The sequence below is a fragment of the Diabrotica undecimpunctata genome, chromosome 8, assembly GCF_040954645.1.
Source record: "Diabrotica undecimpunctata isolate CICGRU chromosome 8, icDiaUnde3, whole genome shotgun sequence".
Taxonomy (NCBI): domain Eukaryota; kingdom Metazoa; phylum Arthropoda; class Insecta; order Coleoptera; family Chrysomelidae; genus Diabrotica; species Diabrotica undecimpunctata.
In genome coordinates, this window is record NC_092810.1 from 28,233,553 (window position 1) to 28,260,828 (window position 27,276).

The window sequence follows — 27,276 nt, forward strand, 5'->3', positions numbered from 1 at the left end:
TTATACAGGGTGAGTCATAACTATTGGGACATAGACTAAGGACAGGTTATTTGGACCAAAATATGGCTATTGGACCAAATATGCCTTAATAAAATGTTGCTGAGAAAAAAGATACAGGGTGTTTTTGTGATACAGTTTGTGATACAGTTAATTTTTGTTTTTCGTTTTTTGCTAATAGTTTCCCTGTATATTTATAAATTGCTATCAAAATTGGCACAGAGGCATAATCTTAGACAAGAAATATCCTTGCAGGATATTTTTCATTTGTGTCGAAATCAGGATAATAGAATAATGCTTTTTATCCTGCCCTTTTTGTTTAGGATCGGTTCTGTTAGTTGGCATTGGTGAAATGTCGAGAATGCATTTTGAAAATTCTACTTTTCCTGACGATGTCCCCGGTCGACTACGATTAATAATCTCGATAGCAGTAGCAGTAGCAGGACTTTCAGGAGGATTTTCATTAATAGGTGCCTCATTAGTAGAGGTATCATTGAGTTTTTCAGAATTTTTCTCCTTGTCCTCAAAAATGATTTGCTGTATGACTGAATGAGCAGGAGCAGAATCTTCTTCACGTAATTTATCTGGTTGAAACGGAAAAATTCCACATGCTTTGAATCCTGTCACTGCCTTTACAAGGGTAGCAATCCTTAAGTAAGTTTTGCTGAATATCGGAGCAATATCGTATGAAGTGATTTTTTGATGAACATTTGTTTTTATAAAATTATCACACTCCTTATTGAACGCATTCTTAAGAGGCCTGTAGAAAGATACATCTACGGGTTGAAGTCTGTGCGAGGTATGACGTGGAAGCGACACAACGTTAATGTGATTTGAACGGCAAAAGTCATAACATGGCAAAGAAATATGGGTTCCATGATTATCCATTAAAGAAGGACAGGGTCCTCTTCACTTGACTTAGTGGTTCTCTGGAAATGTTTCAGCCAATCTAAAAATAAATCTTCGTTGACAACCACCCATTGTGTGAACATCTATAAATGGCTCCAGGAGGTCCTCCTCGCTGCAACAAAAGTGACATCCATTTCCTTGGATAAATAAACATTGGGGGCGTATATATTCCTGAAGGGCTCATGGCACACACTACAGTGATATTCTTGCCACGCTTTCAACTCGTAACTCCTCCCACTTGCTTCTGTCCTCTTGGTGCAAGAATTTTTTCCGGTTTTTGTACTGTGGAAATTCCAGTTTTGTTTATATTATGGATATGGTTTGGTGGAAAGTTATACTTAGTCATTACAGTGTCTAAATTTTTGTAAAACAAATCACCTTCGTCTTTATTAAATGCTTTGACCCTGTTCAAGCTAGTGGCTTCCGGTTTTCTTAGACGAATTTTATGCCTGCTGATAAACCCATTTAATCAATCTATCCCGGCCAACTTGGTCTCTTTGCTAAAGTTGTGTTTGATTTGATGTTTTTCAGCCTATTCGAAAGCCAGTCGCCTTAGTTCATTTGTAGTGATGTCATAAAATAGTTTTGATAGGCTAACCAACCACATGTCCTGCTAAGTTTGTTCTTGCTCTACAGAAAAAATGCATTTCCGAACCAATCTCGGCTTACTACCATCGTTTGCCTTTAGCCTATCCCTTAATGTTGTTCGGGGTATGCCAAACATTGTAGCTGCTTTTTTTTGCGAGACACCCTTTTGACGAATTGATTCAATATCATTTTTGAGGTTTTCCTCCTTCCACATAGCCTTTTCTGTTGTTCTTTTACGTGATCGTACCATCTGAAAATCACAAAAAAAATGCATTGTTAACCTTTCATTTCAATAAGAAAATACGGGGCAATACCGTCATGGCGGCATTACCTTGAAGTTAAGTGACGGAATTACCCCTCGAGAACAACATGGTGGATATATCACTACATACTACATACAATAACCAAACATTTAAAAGCCACCTCAGCGAAAAGTATCTTATAAGGTATCATATTATTAAAGGACATAATCAACAAACCAGTTAAGAACCTTATTATCACACTTACCTCAAGTTATAAATACGACAGAAGAAAGTAGAAATATGAAACTATAAATGGTTTTACTGATATTCGCACGAACTAACCTTGAAAGCGGCAATAGCTGTACCACTTTACTGATCAAAGCACGCTCAATCGGAAAATAACTCAGCGTTAGTCAGGTTCGTGCAGGACTAATATTTTGTGAAAAATACTAGGTGACGGAATTGCCCCGTATGACAGCATTACCCCGTCCTCCCCTACTCAGTAGCGCACCTAGAATTTGCCCCTGGGGGATTTTGGTTGGTCACCAAATTTTTTTTATGAGGTTACCTCCATTTTGAGTCCTTAAAATGTGAAAGTAGCAGTGTCGGAATAGGGTCCTGGGGGGGGGGGGGGTTAACCCCCAAAACCCCCCCTCGGTGCGCCACTGCCCCTACTATTGAGCCACTTTACCCTAATGTAGGTTATTTTGTTTCCAATAATAACATTTTGAATAAATGCGTTAATTTGACTAAGAATTTATGTGATATTTATTATTACCCTTTTAAATTGCAATTTACAAAAGTTAAGTCGGCTTTAAGGTATTTTACAAAAATCTTGGTATCAGTAGACCTTGAAACTTATCATTCTTAAATGTTATTAAAGCGTTTTAATAAATAAACAATTCCGTATGATACAATGGAAATAATACATAAAATGCTGTTCAAGTATAAGCATTAGTGTATGTTTAAAATTAAGCTAAAACGTAAGTTATATTTTAATCGATTTTTTTCCAAAAAATAAAAATATTTCTTTACTTTGTCATACAATATATTACAAAAATAATTATCACGTAATTTTCAAAATACCAAATTTGATACTTCGGTTGTAAGATATATATTTAGACCAAGGCGGATATGTTTTGAGGTGAATGTGAGAGGTAGCATTTTGATATTTGCAGAAAAAGTTGTGATATAACAATAATAATAATTGACTTATTTTTGTGTCGTCCTCTCGAATAAGTCGCGAATATTAATAAAAAAATTAAAATATTTAAAAATTATTAAAAACATCGTTTTTTTTTCTACTTTCCCTCTTTCTAACTTTACAACAATTTATTTTGGAGCAAAGTCGTAATGAAATAGTCGTAGCAACAGGAATTTTTTTAAATCTTAAACAATGTTTTGGTTTATAAACAAATAGAATATCTCGGTAAATATTAGTTTAAATTAAATCTAGAGAGACGATTATTAAAAAAGTTGAATTACGAGCAGTGGTTCCTGAGATACAACCGGTCAGAACCAGCATTTGCGACGCAGTTATAAACAATAGGATGGTAATATTTTGAATATAAAAAAAGATCGATATTGCGCGTAAAAAATATCAAAATAACTAGGTTGAAGTAAATTGAATTTCATGTTCAAATTGTTCAAAATTGGTATCCGTAAAAAAATGTAATTCCTCGGCTTTCAATAAACCAATTTTCCTTTTTTTTAATCCCATATAACTCGAATAGAGACATATAAATAAGCATTGCCAAATCCCAAAGACGCTTTAATTTTGTTACAAATAAGTTAATTTATTTATAACAATACATGTTTTTTTCTATGTCGTAGACTTTTTTTAGAAAAACTTAAAAAACTTACCAAATTTGTAAAGCTCTAAATACAAATGAGGAGCAGACTTTCTATATGCATTTTGTCCATTTTTTGTAATTTTCGCAAATAGAGGAAAACTGCTATGCGTTTGGCAAGAAATTGAACGAAAACTGATATACCTAAAATATGGATGAAAAATCATTTAAATATTATACCTATATGCTAAAAATATAGTATTGATAATATCCCAAAAAAATTGGAAAAACTGTTGGACAAACTGCATTTAGATTGTCATTCTTGGACAAAACGCATTTTGATTGTCTACACCAAGCGGTATGACAGACTTTTGGTAGTAACGATGTAAAAAAACTAGCTTTAATAGCAAAAAAGTAGCTTCATAAAAATAGTATTTTATTTTTAAATACAAAATATTGTTTAAAAATGAATGGAACAATAATGGCATTTTACATATCATAAAGGTCCTCATGGTCATCATCATTGCAATCACAGTACTCAGCTCCTTCGATAACGTCATCATCCTCAGTTTCACAAAGGTTAACTTGATTGTTATTTTGCTCACCAGTGTCAGAAAGAATTGGTTGTAACCATGTTAGCTCAGGATCGTTGACCCAATTCACCCCTGACAGTTCCACTAATAGTTTCGAGGGGCTCTGGAGTTTTTTTGGTTTAATTTCGTTTTGGAGTTCTACAGCAGGTAAGTGTAAAGTCGAAAGCTTCTTTCCACGTTTTAATAAAGTTTGGAATTGTTTGGATGGATCATCATTTCTGTAGAACAGTTCGGTCTTAAGCAAAATATTGTTGTTGTTTTGTGATCTCTTAATAATAATTCAAGAGAAGTGTAGGAAGAAGAAGAATCTCATGGTTGCGTAACTTGAGGGAATGGTACGGATGCACATCAATTGAACTATTCAGAGCAGCAGCATCTAAGATCAGAATAGCCATGATGATTGCCAACCTCCGTCGCGGAGATGGCACGTGAAGAAGAAGAATAATAATTCGTTTGGCTGCACTGATTCCTTCAATATATATAGCTTTGCCACTCTGATATAGCGTCATTTTTTTACTGGACCTTTCAATGACGCTATAATCAAGTTCCACGATAGTTCAAGGATTACCATCCTATTGTTTATAACTTCGACACAAATGTCGGCCAACTTTGACCGCTTGATTCTCAAAAACCACTGCTTGTAATTCAATTGTTTTTTTTTTAACTTTTTTTGTAGTTTTTTGCCACTTCCTCTCAAATATTTCCGACCTATTTGAGAGAGAGAGGGAAAGTGAATTATTATTATTGTAGTTATCACACAACTTTTTTCTGTAGACTTTAGATTTCCACCTCAAAACAGATCCGCCCTGGTCTAATATTAAAGCGTAATTTTTGCAACCTTCGATTTGATTTAAAATGTTTGTATAGAACGTCCTTAACATCCGCATGTCTTCGTTTCAAAGATAAAACTATAAATAGGTCAAGTATCGCAGGTCTTTATCTTCAGATAAAACATGGTCAAAGAGTTTACAGTATTGACCCATGTTATTATCTAAAAGATAAGCAGACAAGGCTTCACCAGAGTGTGTCGATAAGTATTAGTAACATGTAGGTAACTATAGCAACATTGTGCTGTGGAAATTATTTATTAATTGTTAGTGTTACAAGAAAGAAATTAAGTGGATAGGTAAAAGGTAAGCTTACAAGTATATTTAACCCTCTACTGCATGTATTATTGCAAACATGAAATAATAAATATTTTTATGTATTGTGATTTTTATTAAGGCATATAAAAGGCATTAGTACATTTAAAATAACTGTTTAATCCTATATACAGAAGTTTTTTGTAAACCCATATATAGTTTTATATGCAATAACTGTCGGGTCCATCGATATTTCGTCCGTCGGCAAATTCAAACAGATAATATTATTTGTATGTAATGAAATTCGAGTAACCGATTGCCCAGGGACGTATCGCGATATTAGTTGTTTCACCGACACAAATTTTTTGATACAAGTATTATACATAAAATAACAATGTGTAATGTGTATATAGCCAAAAAGCGGAAAATCTGATTTTGGAAAAACAAACAAAACTTTTTGTTTTGTTTTTCTTTGTTTTTTAAATGGTTAAAAGTGAAATGTAAAGAAATTATCACTCTACTACCATGTCGGAAAAAATACTAGGTGATACAACGGCATCTTCTATAGAGCTTTTCAACGCTTCTCATTTGTTTCAGGCACTTGTTATATGTCATACAAATTTAATATATCTACGTCATACATATTTGACAAGTTTTTGAAACAAATGGGAAGCGTTGAAAACCCCTATTAGCGTTTAGCGATGACGTACATCGACGAAACTGTGGAAAAGTATTTTACATTTAAGAAAATATTGTTTTAAACAAAGTTAGCAATTTATAATGAAAAACGGAGTTGTTTTAACTGAAATAATCATCATATTAGCGTACCTTCTTAGCATTTAAAATATTTCCTGCAGACGAGCTTTCATCATCGTCACGATCCACCAGATTAATAATAAGTTGTTCCACTGTTTGAAAATAATTGTCCTAGTCTTCTGTACTCATTTTCTACTTTCACTAAATGGTTTACTGCTTTTTTCCAGTCGGCGCTTGTAATCTCTGATAGTTCATATCGAATTAAATTGACCACTTTCGCGTCAAATTTTGGAAAACTATTTTTCCTCCCAATCCGTTTTTGCTTGTCCCCAAATAAGTTCGATAGGATTGATTAAGCAAAAATAAGGTGGTAACCTCAAAAGAGTATGGCCATGTTGTATTGGAATAGTGTCCAGTATATATTGTTTCTTATAAGTTTTAGTGCGAAGCACTTGAAGTAACTGTTTCTTATTATAGTTGTCTTCAAAATACAAATCATTATCTGAGAGCAAATCTTTTAGTTCCGGTCACGGTCAATAGAGCGAAGCACATTATTGTAGAGGAAAATCGGATGGACGAGTGTATTTGAGCGCTGATCTCAACATAAAAAGAATGTGGAGGCTATATAGAAGTAACCACATCTCTGGAAAATAAAGTGAATCAATCATTTTTTAGGAAGGAATTGAACATTAATTATAATATTGGTTTTGGAAGCCCTCGAACTGATGTATGCTCCCGCTGTACCGAATTACTGGAGAACATAAAGGTGGCTAAAACTTATGAAGAAAAGCAGTCTCCAATGGTAACTAAACGAGTACATAACTTAAAAGCTAAAGCGTTTTATAACCTGCTCAAAGATAAAGACAGTAAAATAATGTCACTTTCTTTTGACTGCCAGAAAAATTATTGCCTACCAAAACTTCCTGACCAGAGTGTATATTTTAGTAGGCAATATAACTTTTATAATTTTGGTAAAATATATACTATTGGTATGAAACAGGGGTATGACCCAAAGGGTCAAATGAAATCGCAAGTGCAGTTTACCATACTTTGAAGACCCTAAACATACCAAAACACGTAACAATATTGAGGTTATTTGCAGACGGCTGTGGTCGCCAAAACAAAAATACAATTTTGATTGGTATGTGTTACAAGTGGCTGTATTCATTTTCACCAGTTTAATTAAAAAAAATTGAGATTATATTTCCGGTAGTCAGTCACTCTTTTCTTCCGGCAGACAGAGTGTTTGCTAAAATAGAAAAAGACATTCGAATAAGAGAAGTCATCATGAAGCCAGAGGAATAATAGATACACCTTTTTGCTTTTACTGAAAATATGTTGTGTGGGGAGTTGTGCACATTGGAATTATACGACTCATATTACAAATGTAAAATAAAAAAAAATCACATAATTTCAACTATGACTAAATGACACGTTTTTCTCATTTTTCTCAAAACTATGCAATGTGCACGTGGACGGTTATTGCACCAAGTCCTTCAATTACTATTTCAAAGCATAACTAATTTATTATATGAAACACGTGTTATTAACAACATATTCTTCGAAATATTTAAATTCAAATAAAACAATGTGGTTTTTTTAATAACTAATTAATATCTCACCATTAAATTATCATTTAAATGAAAAAAAAACCGCGCCTAAGATTATTTTTACTAACACTACCTCGACCCTCCTTTTAACCGCAATCTCAAGAAGTTGGAATTAAATATAACAATTTTACTTTCTTCCGAGTGCATTCTGTGAGGGCTGATCTATTTTGGTTTAAGTTATTGTATATAACAGGTTTTCATTCGTCAAGAAGAGGTTGTGCCTTCAGTTGGTTATGCAAGTCGTCAGCGTTTAAGCACAGTGTTTCGAAAAGGCATTTTCTAGTTTTAAAGTAAGTTACCATCAAAAATATATAGTTGTTATGGGTCGGATAGTTATGTACTTGCACGTTGACAATGCATATTTATTCTGTCAATAAACGTATATTTTATAATTTTTAAAATATCTTGCTTATTTTGTATAAACATTTCTACACTTTATTTGCAGTGAACACAATATCTTAGTAAGTTTCTATAAATGTTAACATTTCTGATCTTCCTATATTAATTTGCCCTATACGCAGAGAAGTAACATATGTAAACATTATAATACAAGTGGTTTTGTAAATATTTATTTCTTAAATTGATTAATTTTTCCCTCAAATGTTAATTTAAATTGCTAAACTATTTCGTATATCAGAGCAATATTATAAAGGTTTTTCAACGAATAATTTTCATTAATACCATATAAGAAACATTAGGTTTGTTTTTTATTATATATTTTTTTATTGATATAATTTATTATTTTGTTAACATCCTATGGTATTATTAGTTTATTATCGACCTTTTTCCCGACCATCTGTGAGGTAGAGTCTGGAGGCGCGTTTTTTGTTAACTGGTAACCCCATTAGGCCTAATTCATTATCAATTTCGAGGCGAGATAATATTGAGCATAATTACATATTTAAAAAAGTTGTTTTCCAGCTATTGTTTTTTCATGTTCTTTGATGGTCCAGGCTGAGGTTCAATATCTAATTCAATATCGAAGATGAATGTTTGCGAAAGAACGGAAGTGAGAATTGGCCTCATTGTGGGTAATTCATCTTCGGATTCTTCGAATTTTTCGATTAATTTTACAATTTTTATGATGTCACTGCCTGTTTTACCAGAACAATTGAGGCACACTGCAGATCATTTAAGGCGTACTTGTCGGCAACCATACATACCTTCACAGTTTACCTTGCATCTGCAGAAAATTAATTTCCGAAAATCGGGTGATGCTGGAGTTTTGAAAGTTTTGATTGTTATCTTAATACTTTGATATTCCTACCTTACAAATTCACGAACAACAAATAATACCAATCGCACAGAAAGAATGTTCATAACCAAAAGTCCTTATTTATTCTTCAAACAATTAAAAAAACCATTATTCCCATTTTCTTATGGAACAAATATACACAAATTAGAAATGTTTGGAAAGGTTTTTAAAAGCACCGCTCATTATTATTGAATATTTGCTCTTGTGATTATCTCTTTATTATTTAAATTTACAATTATTAGATACATTCATATTATACCTTTTTTATTGTTCCTAAAAACTAACCATAATACCTAATATATGCTGACGTTGACAGCAGTCATTCATCAGGACTTCCGTCAACCTACACTATGTACCAACCTATACTTAACAATTATGACGTCAGACTTAGGTAGCCCATTGAGCTTTTTTTAGGTGGTATTAACCTTTCTTTTTCTTTTGTTTCTATAATAATTCACACTGTCGCTTTTTAAGCACTCAAACCACAGGATAATCCAACATTTAGCACTATTTTAGAATCAAATTAGTTGTTTTATACAGCTCCGTTTTATATATCGGGCAACGAAACTTTTAATGAGGAGATATCCTTGTATACGAACATAATTTTTTACGAAATTGACGTCTGCTATTACTCCAAAATTTGTCCAAGACTACAGATTTATTTTATACCTCTCTTCTTCTTATAGTGCCGTGTACCTAAAGCATGTTGGCGAATTATCTTAAGGCCAGACGTCTATCTTTTGCGGCATGCAAAAGATTACCAGTGTTATTTATGCCTGTCCAGTTCTTTATGTTCCGTAGCCACATTTGTTTGCGACCTACTCCTTTCTTGCCTTCAATCTTTCCCTGGATGATTAATTGGGGATTGCGTATTTTTTTCCTCTCAGAATATGGCCAAGGTATCCAATTTTTCGTACCTTGATCAAATTGAGTAGTTCTCTCTCAGTATTTGCCTTTCTTAAGACTTCCTCGTTTCTCAACCTATCTGTCCATGGTATGCGGAACATTCTTCGCAACGTCCACATTTCGAAGGCCTCCAACTTATTAATGGAAGGTACTCTTAACGTCCATGTTTCCATACCGTATATCAATATGGACCATACATAGCATTTAACCATCTTGTAGCGGAGATTGAAGGAAAGATTGCGGTTACATAGTAGCGGTTTAAATTTGATAAAATTTTGTCTTGCTTGTTCGGTACGGCATTTTATTTCTTGTTGAGGATCCCATTGGTCATTCATCATAAATGTTTTCACTTGATCGATTGGAGCATTATCTACTTTGTATGCTTAAAAGTGCGTTTTTTCTTATTGTCATGCCTTTAGTTTTTCCAGCATTTATCTTCAAGCCATATATGTTTTCTACGGTGTTTATTTTATTTAACATCAACTGCATATCATGTTCGTTGTCTGTTATTATCGCGGTGTCGTCGGCGTAACGAATGTTATTTATCGGGAAGCCGTTTACCTTTATTCCACACCCAGAGCCTTCCAGTGCCTCTGCAAAAATGTTCTCCACATAGAGATTGAAGAACATAGGAGACAAAATACAACGCTGTCGCACCCCTCTTAAAATTTCAAATTCTTCTGTGTTGGTTGATTTGTTCAGTCTCACTCATGCTTTTTGATTCCAATAGAGATTCTGGATAACTCTTATATCTTTCTCGTCAATGTTAGCGTTGTGCAGCATTTTTATAATTGCGTCATGTTTTACGGTGTTAAATGCTTTTTCATAATCGAGGAATGTTATGACTATATCCTTTCGTTGATCCATGCAGTTTTATACAAGCATATTCAAGCAGAAAGCTACTTCAGGTGTACTCAGTCCGCTCTTGAAACCAAATTGTGTCTCACCGCTTAGATCTTCCAGCTTTCTGAACATTCTGGTGTGAAGGATGCGAAGAAACACCTTAAGCAAATGGCTCATTAAACTTATCAGTCTGTGGTCTTTGCATTTTGTCGCTCTTTGTGGTTTAGGGATCATTATAAAGGTTGAATAAAGCCAATCCGTTGGAATGTGGCCGGTGTTATATATAGCATTGAATGTTGTCACCAGCATGTCGATGTTATCATCTTCCAATAGTTTTATGGCTTTCATAGTAATTCCATCCGGTCCAGGGACCTTGCCTAGTTTTGCTACTTTTATAGCGTACTTCACCTCGGCGCAAATAATGGGAGAGCCGTATAAATTTTCCGTGGGTAAGTTAGTAGTTGGCAGATTCGGTCTGTTATCCGCAAAGAGGGACGAAGCATAGTTTGCCCAGATTTTAGCTAGTTCTTCCTGGGTATGAACGTAGTTTTCTTGATCATTCTTTAGGCGAGTCTCATGGTGTTTCTTGTATATACTCAAAATTTCTTTGATCTTTTTATGTAGTCCAAAGCTGTCTCCCTTTTCTTGTAGCGATTCCAATTCTTCACAACGTTCTTTCATCTAGCTTTTTTAATTCTTGCATTTATCGTACGTTGGATATCCTTGTATTCCTGTTGATTCTGATGTATTCTGTACTGTCCGCGTTGCTCCATTAGATCAAGTGTCTCTTCCGTCATCCACTCGTTTTTATGATTTCTTTTTATTTTACTTGCGACTACTTCATCAGCCTCGATTACAGCTATTTTTATTTTCTCACAGGTTTCCTCTATGTAATTTCCTTGTATGTTTCACAAGTTCTCGTTGATGTGCTTACTGTATGTAGATCTAAGCTCTTCATTTCTCATTAATTCTCTAGCGTTTATATATTTTTTATTAGATGGCTTTTTAACCTTTGCCAATCGAAGCCTTACATTCGCGATTAGGGGGTTGTAGTCAGACGAAATGTTCGCACCAGGGTAAGCGGCCACTCTTTTTATATAGTTGCGGAATCTTTTGTTTATCAAGATGTAATCAATTTGATTTCGTATCATATGACCTGGACGATCTCCTGGTGCTCGCCATGTGTACAATCTTCTTGGTGGAAGTTGATACCACGTATTGGATATGACGAAATCGTGGTCATTACAAAATTCAATCAGTAACTCTCCTCGCTCATTTTTGTTACCCAAACCGAAATCACCGACCACATTACCACATCTACCTCTAACGACTTTGGCTTTAAAATCGCCCATTATGATGTTGATATCGTTTTTCTTTGTGACCTTTAATGCTTCCTTTATGTCTTTATAGAAATCTAAAACTTCAGTTTCCGATTTATCAGATGTGGGTGTGTAAACTTGGATTAGATTTATATTAATATGTTGACCGGTTAACTTCACTATGATTACTCTGTTTGAGGTATGTAATCTATAACAGACATCGTTACTATTGCAACTATTGCACTATTGCAACTCCATGCCAGTGGTAATTATTTGTGGCGTCGCTCCGGAATAGTACACTGTAAAGTTGTATTTTATACCAGACATTAGTAATTTTATATCACTTAAAAAGCGATAATTCTAGGGAGGGCTAAAATACTCGAACATCGAAGTAAAATACTTCTGTTGTAAGCTTATATTTAATTAAAATTAAATTTAAAAATCCAAATAGATTAAAAGTTAAGAACGTTTTCGGGCTAATCAGTCTGTCTTCAGTGAACTTTTTTAGTACCTACGTATATAATCAAACAGTGGTGGGGTTTACATTGATGAAACCATCGTTGAGAGTATTAAATTATACGGCAGTATGCCGATGAAATTGGATTACTAACCGAAAACATAAGTCCCAACACGAAAAAAAAATTGATATTAATTCGAATGATACATCAAGTGTCTATATAAGTCAGTACATTCACATAGCTGACTCACATTCTTACGTCGGATTGTTGTCAGTCACCTTGAACGGCTGTGAACTTAAATCAGGCACCCTCTGCTTGTACGCTTATTCATTATATACTAAATATTATTGTGAAACCGTTAAAACACGGTCCGTTTTCTGGTGAAAAGCATGAATGTTATAATAAACATACATAAAAACAAATACCAATCTTCGTAAACAGGATGAAACATAAACTAAATATACTCATTTCTCTTTATTTTTAGGTAAATTCTCAAATATGGAAAAGGCAATATTATTTACATCAGTCTCTCTAATCCTCTTTTCTTTATTTAGTTTAGGTAAGTCGTATCTTTCATATATTTATCTCGTAGTATACCATTTTTAGGTGTTAGATTGTATATATATATTACAGGATCCAACTTGTAAATAGAATACATTTTGGAGACGGCTATCGCCGTATTCCCGTTCTCCTCCGCCAATCCTCCCGGTCCAAGGCATGCTCCTCCTCCAAACCTCGCGATTCCATCGCTCTTCTAATTCCTCCGTTCCATGAACGTCGAGGGCTACCTCTTTTTTTTCTTCCAGGGGGCTTCCATCTGTGAAGTTTTAAGGCTAACGTTCGTCAGGCATTCTGATTAGGTTCACTAGGACACATAGAAATAAATACTTCTCATGTAATAGCAAGCAACTAAACTGAGAATATAATAGCACTGAGAATATTGTTGAATCTTAAAGTGATATTAAGACTACAGATTACTACCTGGTGCTTTATATGGTACAGGACAGTATGGCATCTCATTATAAGTTCTCCACATCCTCGTTAGTTTACATTTCTGAACGTAGGTAGTGATCTGATCTAGAACTACCGCTACTATGGGTTACAGATAGTTATATCAATTGTCTATGATCTTTGTTTGACAGGACCATCACTATCTGCTCAGACAATAAGGTAACGTTAAAAGTCCTGGAAGCACTCAAAATTGGTTAAGCTTGTATTGTACTCTGTGAAAGAGAACTAATTCTGCTTCAATAACTAAAAAAGATAAATATATAAGGGAATGAATGGGTAGATATCTTTGCTTGCTGGACAAGGCTCTTTCTATTTGTTCCTGAAATCCGAGCCAATATTAAAGTGCATCTATTAAACAGTTCCTGGTCTTCTAGGCCGATAAAAAGAATACAGGATGGGATAGACACCACACGGCATGACTTATAAGAGTTTTTTTATCCCAATGAAGGATCATCTTAGAATGTTATCCTAAGAAACATCATGAAATACTTCACACCCAAGTGAGCGGCGCCAACACAAACAAAAATCAGAGTTGAAAGACTAAATACAGAATTCATGGAATACTTATACAGAAAAAGAATATCAGAGAAGATCGCTGGAAATGAAATATTAAAAAACGATAACATCGAGGAAATCTGGGAAATACTCAAAAATATCAATTAATGCATCATCAGAATCACTTGGAGAAAGGAAAGTAGCAAACACTAACATTTTAAAAAAGAAAACCCCATAGTTTAAAGAGAAAGTAAAGACAAAATGTGAAGAAAACAAGAAAGCCTTTTTAGAATACAGAATACAATAAACACAATAAGCATAGAACCACTATAAACGAATCAGATATGAAAAGAATACTTTAGTTAGACGAATAAAAAGGGAACCCTGGCAGAGGTTCTCAAAACAAAAGGAACACGACTTCTACGGAATACAAAAAGAAATATGGAGAATAATTAGAGGACAAAGAAAAGAGGTGAACGAACTATTAAAACCGAAACACATTCAGAAGGAAACATGAGCAGACTACTTTTGATCCCTATTTGCTGAAGATGACGATCATTAATCATCAACAACGACGAGGTAAAGAAAGTATTAAGGAAATTAAAAAATTAAAAATCATCAGAAGAGGATAGAATACCGAACGAACTCCTAGAGTACGGAGAACCAGATCTGACCAAACAATTATTAAAACTAATCCAAAAAATAACGGAACAAAACAGAATTCCCAAAGAATAGAGAATAGAGATCTTAATGTCTCTCTTCAAAAAGGAAAATGAATCGGACCCCGAAAATTATAGAGGAATTATTTTAGTAACCACAACACTAAAATTAACAACCAAAGTGATAATAAATAAACTGAATAAAATTATAACACTAGTAGAAAAACAACAAGGTTTTAAGTCGGAAGATCATGCACCAACACTATATTTATAATAAGGCAAGTGCAAGTGAAATTATTAGAATACAAAAAGAAGGCATTTGACCTGGTCAAATTAAAGGACGTTATCCACTTATTGTACGCAAGAGAGATACCTCTAGCAATAATCAAAACGATCGAAAATATCTACCAAAACATCACAATAAAAGTAAAAGTAGAAGCAGAACTAACTGACCCTATTAAAATTGTCAATAGGATAAGACAGGGAGATTCCCTGAGTCCTCTATTGTTCAACCTTATTATGGATGAAATATAAAAAAGAAAGAACTAAAAAAAAACGATACAAAATGGGAAAAAAACAACTTAAAATAATCTGCTATGCAGACGTCGCAATACTACTCTCTCAAAGTGAAGATGATTTACAACGTATGCTACACCAATTTAATTTAATTGCCAGAAAATTTAACATTTAACTACGGAAAGCTCGAAACAGAAGTGTAAGATCCAGGGAATAGAGCAAAGAAAGCTGCATGTTGCCTGAATGAAACAATATGGAGAAATAAAACTATCAGGAAAGAAATGAAAGGCTGAATTTACAAAACAGTCATCAGTCCAATAATGACATACGCAGCAGAAACACGACCTAATACAGAGAGAACAAAAAGGATGTTAGAAACAGCAGAAATGAAAACACTTATTGGAAAATAAATGATAAAACACTATAGGACAGAGCTATAGTTACAGATATACGACGTAGTTGTTAAGTGGAGAACATTAAGGACCGAGTAAGAAATAGAAGACTAGAATGGAACGATCATATAAGCCGAATGACAACAAATAGAGTAGTAAAGATGGCAAGAGACGGATCCTCAATAGGAAGACAACGAAAACGATGAAACGACAACTTACTGGAGGCACGTTGACAAACACACAGAGTCATGTCCACATAAAAAGAAAAATAAGAAGAAGAATCTACTCAGATTAATAGATGGTTGAAAGTATCATCCATGTACTCTATCAATCCCAGCCCTGGCATATCAGTAGTAAACTTTTGAATAATATTTCGGCCAATTTAGGTGAAGGAGTGAAGGTAATGTGTTTAAGGAAGCTTGTAACTTTCTATGGAGATGAAGTTTAGATGTTTAGACTTTGGCGTAGGCCGTCATCGTTGGTCTTAGCCCAGTGAAAGAGCGGTCAGAGCGAAGTTAGTTCTGTGATGCGACAAAGCGAGCACTATTGTCTAGTCTGGTCGTTAACGCGGGCACAATGGTTCAGCTTTAGATTATTCAAGTATTTTAACAGTTCATTACTGAGTCCTACTCCAAGTATTTTTTTTAATTTATAACATATCGTATTTTAATATTATTTTTTAAGTATAATTTTTAATGTATTTTTTAGGTAGTTCCGTAATTCACTGCTATCAGTGTAATTCCGGTACTGATCCAGAGTGTGCAGATCTTAAAGTTAATAGTACAAACAGTAAACATTATTTACCATGTGATAAAGACTACCATGGGAATGAACCATTTTGTAGAATTTACGTATCAAACAGTAAGTTTCTTCATAAACTTCTCAACTCTATTTAGTACAGTAGTTCTCTTTTTATGTGTAACTTAATTTTAAATATTAAAGACCACAATAATAAAGAGATTGGAAGCATTTGAAATATGGAGAATGATTTGCGCAATCAGGAAAACAAATTGTCAAATTTGTTTTTTTGTAAGTGGTGGTAGGTGGTCTGAGAAGTAACCTCCTCTAAGATGAAAAACAAGGTTTTCCAAAAATTTGTTTAATTTAATTTAATATAGTCTCTTTTTAGCTCGATACAACGATTCCAGCGATTTTCCAACTTCTTTATGCCATCCGAATAATTCGATTCTTGAAGCTCTGCAAAATAGAAGATTGTTTCGTCAATTACCCCTTCGTTTGAGCTGACTTTTTTATTTAGGAGCCATCTCTTCAGACTTGGGAACACATAATAATCGGATAGGGCCAAATCAGGAAATTAAGGTGAATGAGAAAGCAATCGGAAGCAGAACTCATGAATTTTTGTCATTATCTTGAAGAACACTTTTTCTTATGGATATGGGGCCGATTTTCACTGAGTTCTTGCTTCAATTTGTCCAGTAATAAACAATAATATTGAAAATTCGTATTCTGAGATTGGGTATCTGAGACTGTTGACATTAATCCCATTGATTTTAATGCCTGCATCTTCATGTAAGGCTTCTTTGAAAATAGAGTCGGAGTAGATATTAAAAACTAGAGGCGATGAAACATACCTGTGCCTCACTTCACGTTGTATTTCCACTGCTTCCGTCATATTCTAACCAGTTTTTTATGTTTGCACATTGATGCCAATACAAATTTTTAATAATACGGAGGTCTTGGTCATCAATTACCACCTGTTTCAAGACAACTATCAAATTGTCGTGGGTGATCCGGTCAAAGGCTTTTTCGAAAAAAATAAAACACATATATACTGGTGGTTTTATATCCCTACATCATTGAACCAGGACCTGCAAACTGAATTATGCTTCTCTGGTTCCAAGGTTGGTTCTGAAAAGTGTGTGTCGCTTAGTTTTACTTTTATTTTGTTTTAAGTTTTAATTCTCGAGTGCAGTATTAAGACAATTTCCAGTACATGGCTCATTAGACTGATAGTGCGATGGTCGCTACATTGTTTAGTGTTTATTTTTTTCGGTATCATCACAAATGTTGACAGAAGCTAGTCTGTTGGTATATGCCCTGTTTCGTATATTTTATTGAAGAAGTTTAAAAGAGAATGTTTGTCTTTATCGTAGAGTAGTTTGATTATTCGCGGGGAATTTCATCTGGACCGGTTGCTCTCCTATTCTTTGATAGTTGTGTGGCTCTTTACATTTCATCGAAGGTTATGTTTGGACCAGTCGATATATTTTCGATTTGTATTTCTGTTCTTTCGTCATCAAACAGTACTACTACTACTAAGGATTTCCACAGTTTTCACTGTCTTCCTTCACTCAACCGTTTTCTCCAATTTACCCTGTCATTCCAGTCTCCATCTCGCAGGGTTCTTTTCTCCATAGCCTCGTCGATTTCATCTCTGAATGACCTTCGGGGTCTTCCTCTCTTTCTTCTTCCAATCGGGCTCCATTCTGTGATTTTGTTTATCCAGCGTCCTCTGTCCGTTCTTCTGATGTGGCCGTACCAGGATAGTCTCTTCTCCTCTATATAGTCGATTATTGTCTGATTGCACTCCCATTCTCCGCTTAATCTCTGCGTTTTCAATTCTGTCTCTTTTTGTAAGTCTACAGCTTCTCCTCAGGAACTCCATTTCTACTGCTCTTATTCTACCTCTATTTCTCTTGTTTATTGTCCAGTTTTCGGACCCATATGTCAGGATACTTCTTGTCAGGGTATTATATATTCTCTTTTTTGTCTTTATCGTAATGTTCTTATCCCACAACACTGAGTTTAGTTGTCTTATACAGTTTCTTGTTTGTCTCAGTCTGTTGTTTATATCTTCTTCTGTTGTTCCCTGGTTCGATATTATGGTTCCTAAATACTTGAATTTATCTGTTCCATTTATTTGTCTTCCCTCGTCTATCTCTAGGTTTCTCATATCCTTGTTTTCTGTTGTTAGGTATTCGGTTTTCTCTAAGTTTATTTCCATTCCGTTGTTTTCATATTCTTCTTCTAGTTTTCTGAGCATAAAGCTGAGATCTTCTTCATCTTGTGCGATGACTACTTTATCGTCGGCAAAACTTAAGGTGTATAGGTATTCGTCTCTTACTGGTATGCCCATTCCTTCGCACTTTCTCCTCCATGGTTTGAGTGTCTTTTCCAAGAATATTTTAAACAGAGTAGGGGACGTAGCACAGCCTTGTAGAAGTCCTTTTGTCGTCTTAAATGGATTGTAGGCTTTATTTCCACATTTAATAGCTACTTTCTTTTCTTTGTATAGTGCTTTAACTGCTTTTATTAATGTTTGTCGGATTCCGAGATCATTCATTGCTTCCCATAATTTGACTCTAGGTATTGAGTCATATGCTTTCTTTAGATCAACAAAGGCCAGATGGACCGGTCTACCTTTTGCCATTTTCTGATGATTTCTTCATGATCTAGGCATGATTTTGCTACTGTGAACCCTGCTTGGTCTTCTCCAATTTTTCCTATTATTTCAGTTTCTAGTTTTTCCTTAATAATTTTCCCGTAAAGTCTACCTACCGACGATAATATACTAATTCCTCTATAGTTTTCACATTTTTTCCTGTTTCCTTTCTTATGTATGGATGTGATGTATGCTTGTGTCCATTCCGCAGGTATTTCTTCTCCATTTAGTCCTCTTTCGAACATTCTATGTAGCACGCGGAATAACTTTTCCGTTCCGTTTTTAATTAGTTCGTTTGGTATTCCTCCGGGTCCTTTGGCTTTTTTGTTCTTCAATGTCTTGATTGCTCTCTTAACTTCTGCCAGGCTTATTTCTATCTGGTCGTATGCCCCATTTCCTGCATGTTCTATATTCTCTTCCTGAAATTGGGGACGGTTTTCTGTAAGTAGTTCTACGTAGTATTCTTGCCACTCGTTTTCACTAATTTTGCCGATCTGGGTTTTCTCTGTCTTATTTCGTTGAAGTGCTTTTAATATTCGCCATTATTCTGAATTTCTCGTTCCTCCGATATGTCGTTCTATCTCTGTGCATGCTTGTTCCCATTGTTCGTTCTTTTCATTTGTTACTCTTTTCTTTACCTCTCTGTTTTTCGCTCTATATAGGTCTAAGTCTTCCTGTTTTTTGGTGTTTAGGTATTTTATGTGTAGTTTTTTCTTTTCTTTTATGCATTTCAATGTGTCTTCCCTTAATTTGATATTCTGATGGGTGTTCCTTTGGTCGTCTTTTCCAAGAGCTTCTAAGGCCGCTGAAATCAGGCAGGTTTTTATGTGTTCATGCATTTCATCTAACGTGTCATATCTGAATTCTTCTAGTTTTTGGTCTAGTCTTCTTTTGTATAAATCTTTTATTGATTCTTCCTGCAATAGATGTAATTTGAGCCTCTTTTCGTTTATTGTCGTTCCCGTTGTAACAATCGATGTATGTTTTTGTTTTGTCCAGATATAGGGGAATTCCATCCATGCCACCACAAGTTTGTGATCTGTTCCACACTCTGCCCCTCTTTTCACTCTGGTGTCTTTCACTTTGATGGAGCTTTTGTGGTTCATGATAATGTAGTCAATAATGGATCTTAGTTTTCTTGTCTCTTGAGTCCATGTGTACTTATGTATATTTTTGTGTTTGTAGAATCCGTTCATAATTTTCAAATCATTTACTTCACATAGTTCTACCAATCTTTCTACGTTGTCGTTAATTGTGTCTTCTCCAAATGGACCAACTGTTCTGTCATTGTCTTTTCTTCCGACTCTTCCATTTAGATCCCCCACTATTATTATTTCTTGTTTAGCTTTTCTCTTATCCATTTGTTCCTGAAGTTGTTCGATAAATCGTTCTTTCTCATTGGCTGGACTGTCTTCCGTTGGACCGTATGTTGCTAGTCGTCAAAAGTTCGTAGTCATCAAACAGTTCCTCAACATATTCCCTCCACCTCTCCAGTTTGTCTTGTTCATTAACTATGATATTTTGTAGTTTATCAAGTAAACTACTTGAAGTTGATCTATATGGTTCAGTTATTTCTTGCACCCCTTTGTACATGTTAAACGTGTGATTATTTTTCTGCAGTTCTTCTATTTCAATACATTTGCTGCTGTACCATTTTTCTTTTGCATCCCGGATTTTCTTTCTGATTTATTTATTGATTTTGTTGTATTCTTTAGTGTTTTTATTTTTTTGTTCTCGTCTGTTTCCATTAGTATCAATATTTCATCAGTCATCCATTGTTATTTGCCCCAATTAATAGTTATATACTTTTTGGTTGTTTCTTGCATGATGGTTTTGATATGGTTTCAGCAGTCTTCGATATTATGTGTAGATCTTATTTACTATCTTGTGTATGATTACTTGGCTATTATCTCGAATACAGTCAGTGTTTATTCGGTTAGTCGGTTTTTGTCGCATTATTTTTTTAAGTTTGAGTTTGATATCGCTGATTAATTAGTTATGATCTGAGGGTAACATCTTCTCCAAGTGGTGTTTTAGTTATTTTGATTTACTTTCGGTATCTTTCAGTAATTGTTATATAATCGATTTCTTATAATCATCTCGTTAGTATCTGCTGGTGACTTACAAGTGTATAACCGACGCTTGGATAGTTTGAAGAATGTATTTGTCATACATAAATTGTTCTCTACACAGAATTGTACAAAACTGTTAGCCGTTAGATATTTTTCAATAAAAAAATATGGATAGACAAGACCACCCGCATAATTTCCAGCCCATATTGTTGTGCCATGAACATTTAACTCCTCTGTGAAGGTTACATGAGGGTTATCAGATGCCCAATATACACAATTATGACGATTAATTCGTAAGACCAAATAATGGATCGGTAAAAATTTGCGTCGTCTTCTGCGCACCCAGTGTACCACTCGCAAAATTATAGGATGCGATCTGGATTGCTTTCAGATAACGACTGCAACCAACGCGGACGATAACAATGCATCTTCATTTTCTTTAACATACGATGAAAACTGATGCATGGTATTTTTAATACACGAGATGTGCAACGTGTGGATTTGGTAGGTGCTTCGATGAACGCTAGAGCGACGAGTTGCAGATTCTCTTCTGTGTAACGATGGTGGAGCGACCACTTCGAGGCGCATCTAAAACTGATCTGGTCTCTGAGAATTTCTTATAAAATTTATACACCATTTTTCTCATAGGAACAGGTCTGTTGGGATGCTGTGCTGCAAACTCTTCAAACATAGTGTAATCAACATGGTAACGTAGGTATCTTGACAAAAGAAAGACGCGTTCGGGGCTGTCGTGTACTTTCTACGCATGCGCTGTCATCGCGATATGACTGCTAGAAACGACAAAAGATTCAAAAGAATACTAATCATTTGCCCCGCACAGAGCATGAAATATTTTCTTGGAGACGCGGCAAAGTTGTGCGTGACTTTTTTTTTGATAGCGTTAACTGACTTTTGGTCCACCCGGTATTGTGAGGTGTAGATGTTAATAGATCAGAGTTAAATTTTTAAGGTCCCTATATTTATGTTGTGATTTCTTTCAGTTGTTAACGTAAAAGATCCAAAGGACGCAGCCAGAATTTACAGAAGCTGTGGTTGGGAGAATTCTAAGGGTATCACTAAAGATAGCTGCAGACATGACGACAGTGACTTCGTGAAGAAAGAATTATGCATGTGCTTTAAAGATGGTTGCAATTCCGGACGACAGATTCATTCTTCATATATTTTAACCGTTCTACTGATAGTCTTGGTATACTTTCGCTACTACTTTATTTAGGATCAAATAAATATTATATATCTGTTTTACAGCTTTATTTAAAATACCATATAAATAGATAAAATTAACATAAAACTTAATCAATAAGTTATAGCATACGCAATAAAATATCAAACATAGTAGTTTTTTAAAAGATTTGAAGATATCTAAATATACTAGAGTATGGTAGTTTTGGTCAAATTCCAAATAAGCGCAAAAAATAAGGATATTGTACAGTATCCGTCCATATTTGATCATATTCCGTTTCGAACTTATCGTTTTTTACATTTCCACCTTGAAAAAGAAGATGAATCTGGTGATTTTTTTAGTGTATTCATTAGGTGTGAATCTGACTTTTGAGTTTACTCATCCTAGGTTAAAAACAGGGTTTAACTTTTTCGGAACAACAACGAGGAGTAAAAATAGGTAAACGAATAATCAGCAGTCTCCGATACACTGGTGATACCATAATATAGTTACCCACTCCAGACTTCATTAACCCTTAAGTACTAACGTGACGTTTGGGAGACAGACACTAATTTTTAGTTGCCTATACCAAAGACCTGAATTGCATTTCAAGGTCAATATTACATGTACCTTTTGCTATGATTTGTTATGTACCATTTGCTATGATTACGTGTATCTTTTGATTTTATTTAACAACAATTATTTTTTACATAGGTATGAATTAAAAGAGTTCCTAGTAAACACATTAGCTTAAAAAAGTAAATTACATTATTAAAATGGAAAAAAGTGAATCTGTTTAACATCGCCTGAGAGACGTCACGTTAGTGCTTACGTTACAAAAATAACACGTTAGTGGCTAAGGATTTAGTCTGTCCATCATTATTGGCCTGCACTTTTTCAATAAGTTCTCCCCTTTCTTGTTTATTATTTAAATTCCTTCCAACTTGTTACTGTGTTTCCATAATTTTTTATTTAGATAAATGATACAGATATCCCTAATTTTGTCGCACATTGTAGGGGGCAAAGTCGAGTACCAAAGTAACATCAGTAAATATATTTAAGAAACGACACAAACATTAGAAAATATGCTATCAAGCATAAAATATACTTTACGGCTACAAAGATCTAGATAAAGTAGAGAAAAGTACAAAGTTTTTTAAAAAAATACTGAAATATTATAGCTTTTAAATGTTAGTTTAATATATTTTCCTAAGTTTTTTCATGAATCTACACAGGTAGTTTTAAACTGTATGTTGTGTTGTCTATATTTGGATACAAAAAGTAATTTTTAGCTGTCTACATTTTTTCTTATTAGAGACAATAAACTGTATGTTGTGTTGTCTATATTTGGATACAAAAAGTAATTTTTAGCTGTCTACATTTTCTTATTAAGAGTCGATATAATATACGAACATTGTTAGGTGGTCTAAAATTATTATATTTAAGCAATCATATCAATTTTTAAAGTGTTATGGCGATGTTCAGTGTAAACCGTAATATACGCCTACAATTTTAAGGTGTATTTGTTCATTTAATTATTATTTGAGATATAATACATGTGAAAATAAATTACATTTTATAAAAAAGTGTTTATACACTACCAAATTTGCAACCGTGTCGCAGATTACTTGACGGAATGTAGTAAGATAGGATAACCAATATTAAAAGAAGAAATCAACAACCTATGTCTTTTGTCAGGTATTTACTGTTGAAATCCTAATCTACCGCAGAAAGGCATCATAGTGTCGTCTATGCAACGTTTCTCACCTGGAATACATAATGCTTGAAATTGTTTGTTTAGAAATTTAACCATCTAGCGACAAGGTCGCCTCCAGACGGCTTAACTTCTATTGTCATTATAATATTTTCCAGCTATTTTTATGCCTGCAGCATGTAATCCCGTCTTTGGTCGTATACCGGGGTATGATCCACTTTACAAAGTTCGACCAATCATTGATCACCTAAATGACCGTTTTGATTCAATACCAAAACAGCTCCTTTTGTGTGTAGATGAGAGAAATGTGTGTAAGGAAGATGCGTTCACAACTTTGCCAATATATGCCGAATAAACCCCACAAGTGGGGAATGAAACTTTTTATTTTCCGTGACTCCTATGGGTTTGCATAACATTGTCCTTCCAGGGGAACCAGATTTGGGAGCAACGTCCAATGTTGTTGTTCGGTTAACAAAAACTGTTCCTCATTTTATAAATCATATAATTTACCTTGATAATTTCTATACGTCATTACCACTACTTGTCTATCTAAGGAGCCATGGGATATATGCAATTGGCACTATTCGTCGTGATAAAATTCCTAATTGTAAGTTACCTGCTGACAAAGATAAACGAGCTATTGATTTAAAAAGAGGAGAATTCAGTGAATACGTTGGTACTGCATATAGTGTTGCAATGACCAAAACTTCGAAGCAGTCAAAGAGTTCATATATCTAGGGACATCGGTTAACCCCAATAATAACACATCTGAGGAAATAAAAAGGCGAATAATAATTGCAAACAGGTGTTATCATGGTCTATCAAAGTACTTAGCTAACAAACGTCTGTCTCAAAAAACTCGTATAAGGCTGTATAGAACACTGATAGTCCCCGTTCTCACATATGGATCAGAGGCATGGACGCTAACGAAAACAGATGAATCCGCTCTATCCATTTTTGAAAGAAAGGATGTAGACGGGGTAGACCAAAGCTGAGGTGGATGGACAGGGAACACAAGATGCCGAGAAGATCGGAGTCGGCAACTGGAAAATGCAAGCGAGGGACAGAATAGAATGGCGTAGAAAGCTTGAGAAGGTCGAGGCCCTCTAAGGGCTGTAGCACCAAGATGATGATGATGATGCATATAGTGTTGACATAACCACAATACATTGGAAGGATACCAAAATTGGAAGATTAGCGTCTACTTACGTTGGAGTTCAGCCATTCTCATTAATACTTCTAAAAGAGTCACCAAGAAAGATTGCCAGATATGACAGAAAGAAGAAGAAATATTTGTCATTACACATTTATTATTACTGTGTTCTATATTCTATTTTATTTTTAGAGTACAGTTGCCACATGGACGGAGTAGATTTAGACGAGGGGAATTCTGCGCATCAGGATATTGTCAACACGGCATAAGTATTTCAAAATTCAACACAGCGCGCAGTCTCCTATTTAATAGCTGACCACATGTTTTTAATATGACTGTATTCGTAGTGTTGGTTTAGACAAGGTCGCTGATTGTTTGTTTTTTAAGACGTTGATGTAATTTTCAAATAATCTGTAAAAAGTGGTATTAATTTTCATTAAAACCATTCCATGAATATTTTGCTTTATACGTATAGATAATTTACCTACAAAAACATTTAGTCAATAACGAACAGTGATAAATTAGACTACGCACCTAGGGGGAATAACGAACAGTTGTGTCGGGGTAATTTCGCGTTGTGTGGTATTACCTCGTGTGAGAATTTTTGTTGAAGTAGATTTTCCTTTTTTATGGCAATAACATTTTCAATAGATAAAAGTTTCTGTACGTAAATTATGGAAGTTTTTGTACATATAGGAAACTTTTTGTAAGTATTTTCCCTTAGGCGCACATAATTTCCACGGTCTCTCCTATTGGAGTACAAATAAGTGTTATAAAAACGAAATTTCTGCTTGTTGTGGTATAAGTCGTAACAGCATTGATCCTTTGAGGCATTTCTTACATGTTGCTAATACTGAAGCTGCTCTTGAAAATGGTAAGCTATAAAGATTAGTCCAATAGTTAAAATTCTAAATAGACAATTTTAAGGATTATGTATTCTGTATACTTTCTGCGGTAGATTAGGCTTTCAACAGTACGTACCTGGCAAAAGACATAAAGTATGAAATAAAACTGTTAAAACTATATATTCTGAATGGTTACACTTATAATGTAATGCTGTTAGATGAAATAGAAAAAATAAAATAGTTTGTAATTCTAAATCAAAATTTTAATGTTTATTTTGCAGAATATTTTAAATTGGGGCTAGTGGAGATCCCACCATACCATTGAAATAACCACTTATTTATTCAGTGTTTATTTCACAATATGACTTTAGTATGAATAATTAAATATATGAGTATCAATACATTAGAAAAGTTTCCTCGAAAAGAAATATGAGTTTAAATATTATTTAAATTTAAACTACCAAATGTTTGTATATACTTTAAGGGTAATAATTGACTATCTAAACGGTGCTTCTACTATTGATTACAATTCCAGATAGGCATCTTGTTGTTTCTACAACTGGTAGTTTATTGCACATGTAAGGCTCTTCTAAGTCTTCTATGGCAAAATACAGTTAGGACCCTTAAAACGGGCTTCCGCGTTTTTAAGACGATCAAATTAATTTAAAAAGTTTCTTATAACATAAACATAACGTTACATAACAGTTTGTTTTTACCAGAAAATCTAATAACTTTAGCTGGTTTCAAACAAGGAGCTTGCTGAGACCAATATGTTTATAAATCCGACAGTAAAAAAACTAGACCAAAGATGAATATATCAAAATTATCACTAATGCCGATGATGCCATTTTCTGTATGAGTAGGTTATTGTTTACAGTTCTCAGCAGCGATTGTCTACGTTTTCCTACTAAGAATAAGTAATTCTCAGCGTTCTAGAAGTATCTCGGCTAAGACTTGTTTAAACCTTGGCTTATAAGTATTCATAGAAACATGACCAAAGAAAAAAAATTGTTATTAGTTGATAATTGTACAGTTTATAATGATACAACGAAAATGGAGAACTGACGATAAACTTCTGCGCGAATAACGAACTTTGAATAAACAACACATTTTTTGACCACCAAGTCGCCCATGGACAAAGATCTGTAGTAGATTATGTTATAACCAACAGAGATATACATCTATCGAAAATAATCGAAGTAAGATGCCCTAACTCAGCAGATGTAGGTAGTACATCTTCATCGAACATAGCCTAATTTAACGTAAAATAAGAATCATCCTGAAATACTTCACACCCAAGAGAGCGGCGCCAACACAAACAAAAATCAAAGTCGAAGGACTAAATACAAAATCCACGGAATAAGTATTTATACAGAAAAAGAATATTACAGAAGACAGCTCGGAATGAAGTATTAGAAAACGATAACATCGAGGAAAGCTGGGAAAAACTCAAAAATAACATATGTAATTAACGCAGCAACAGAATCA

General features: G+C 34.4%; 1 protein-coding gene across 3 annotated transcripts; it reads left to right on the plus strand.

Annotated features, from left to right (window-relative positions):
* Window positions 1-2,648: 2,648 nt before the first annotated feature.
* On the plus strand, window positions 2,649-22,156 carry LOC140447344 (uncharacterized). 3 transcript variants are annotated; one of them, XM_072539947.1, is made up of 4 exons: window positions 2,649-2,719; window positions 12,833-12,907; window positions 16,130-16,282; window positions 21,898-22,156. In XM_072539947.1, exons 1-4 carry the CDS (start codon window positions 2,698-2,700, stop codon window positions 22,128-22,130), a joined length of 483 nt encoding a protein of 160 aa, XP_072396048.1. In that variant the 5' UTR covers window positions 2,649-2,697; the 3' UTR covers window positions 22,131-22,156. The 3 variants fall into 3 exon arrangements, with proteins under 3 accessions (XP_072396048.1, XP_072396049.1, XP_072396050.1); XM_072539948.1 differs by lacking the exon at window positions 2,649-2,719 and adding an exon at window positions 5,102-5,252; XM_072539949.1 differs by lacking the exon at window positions 2,649-2,719 and adding an exon at window positions 7,640-7,857.
* The last annotated feature ends 5,120 nt before the right edge of the window (window positions 22,157-27,276 follow it).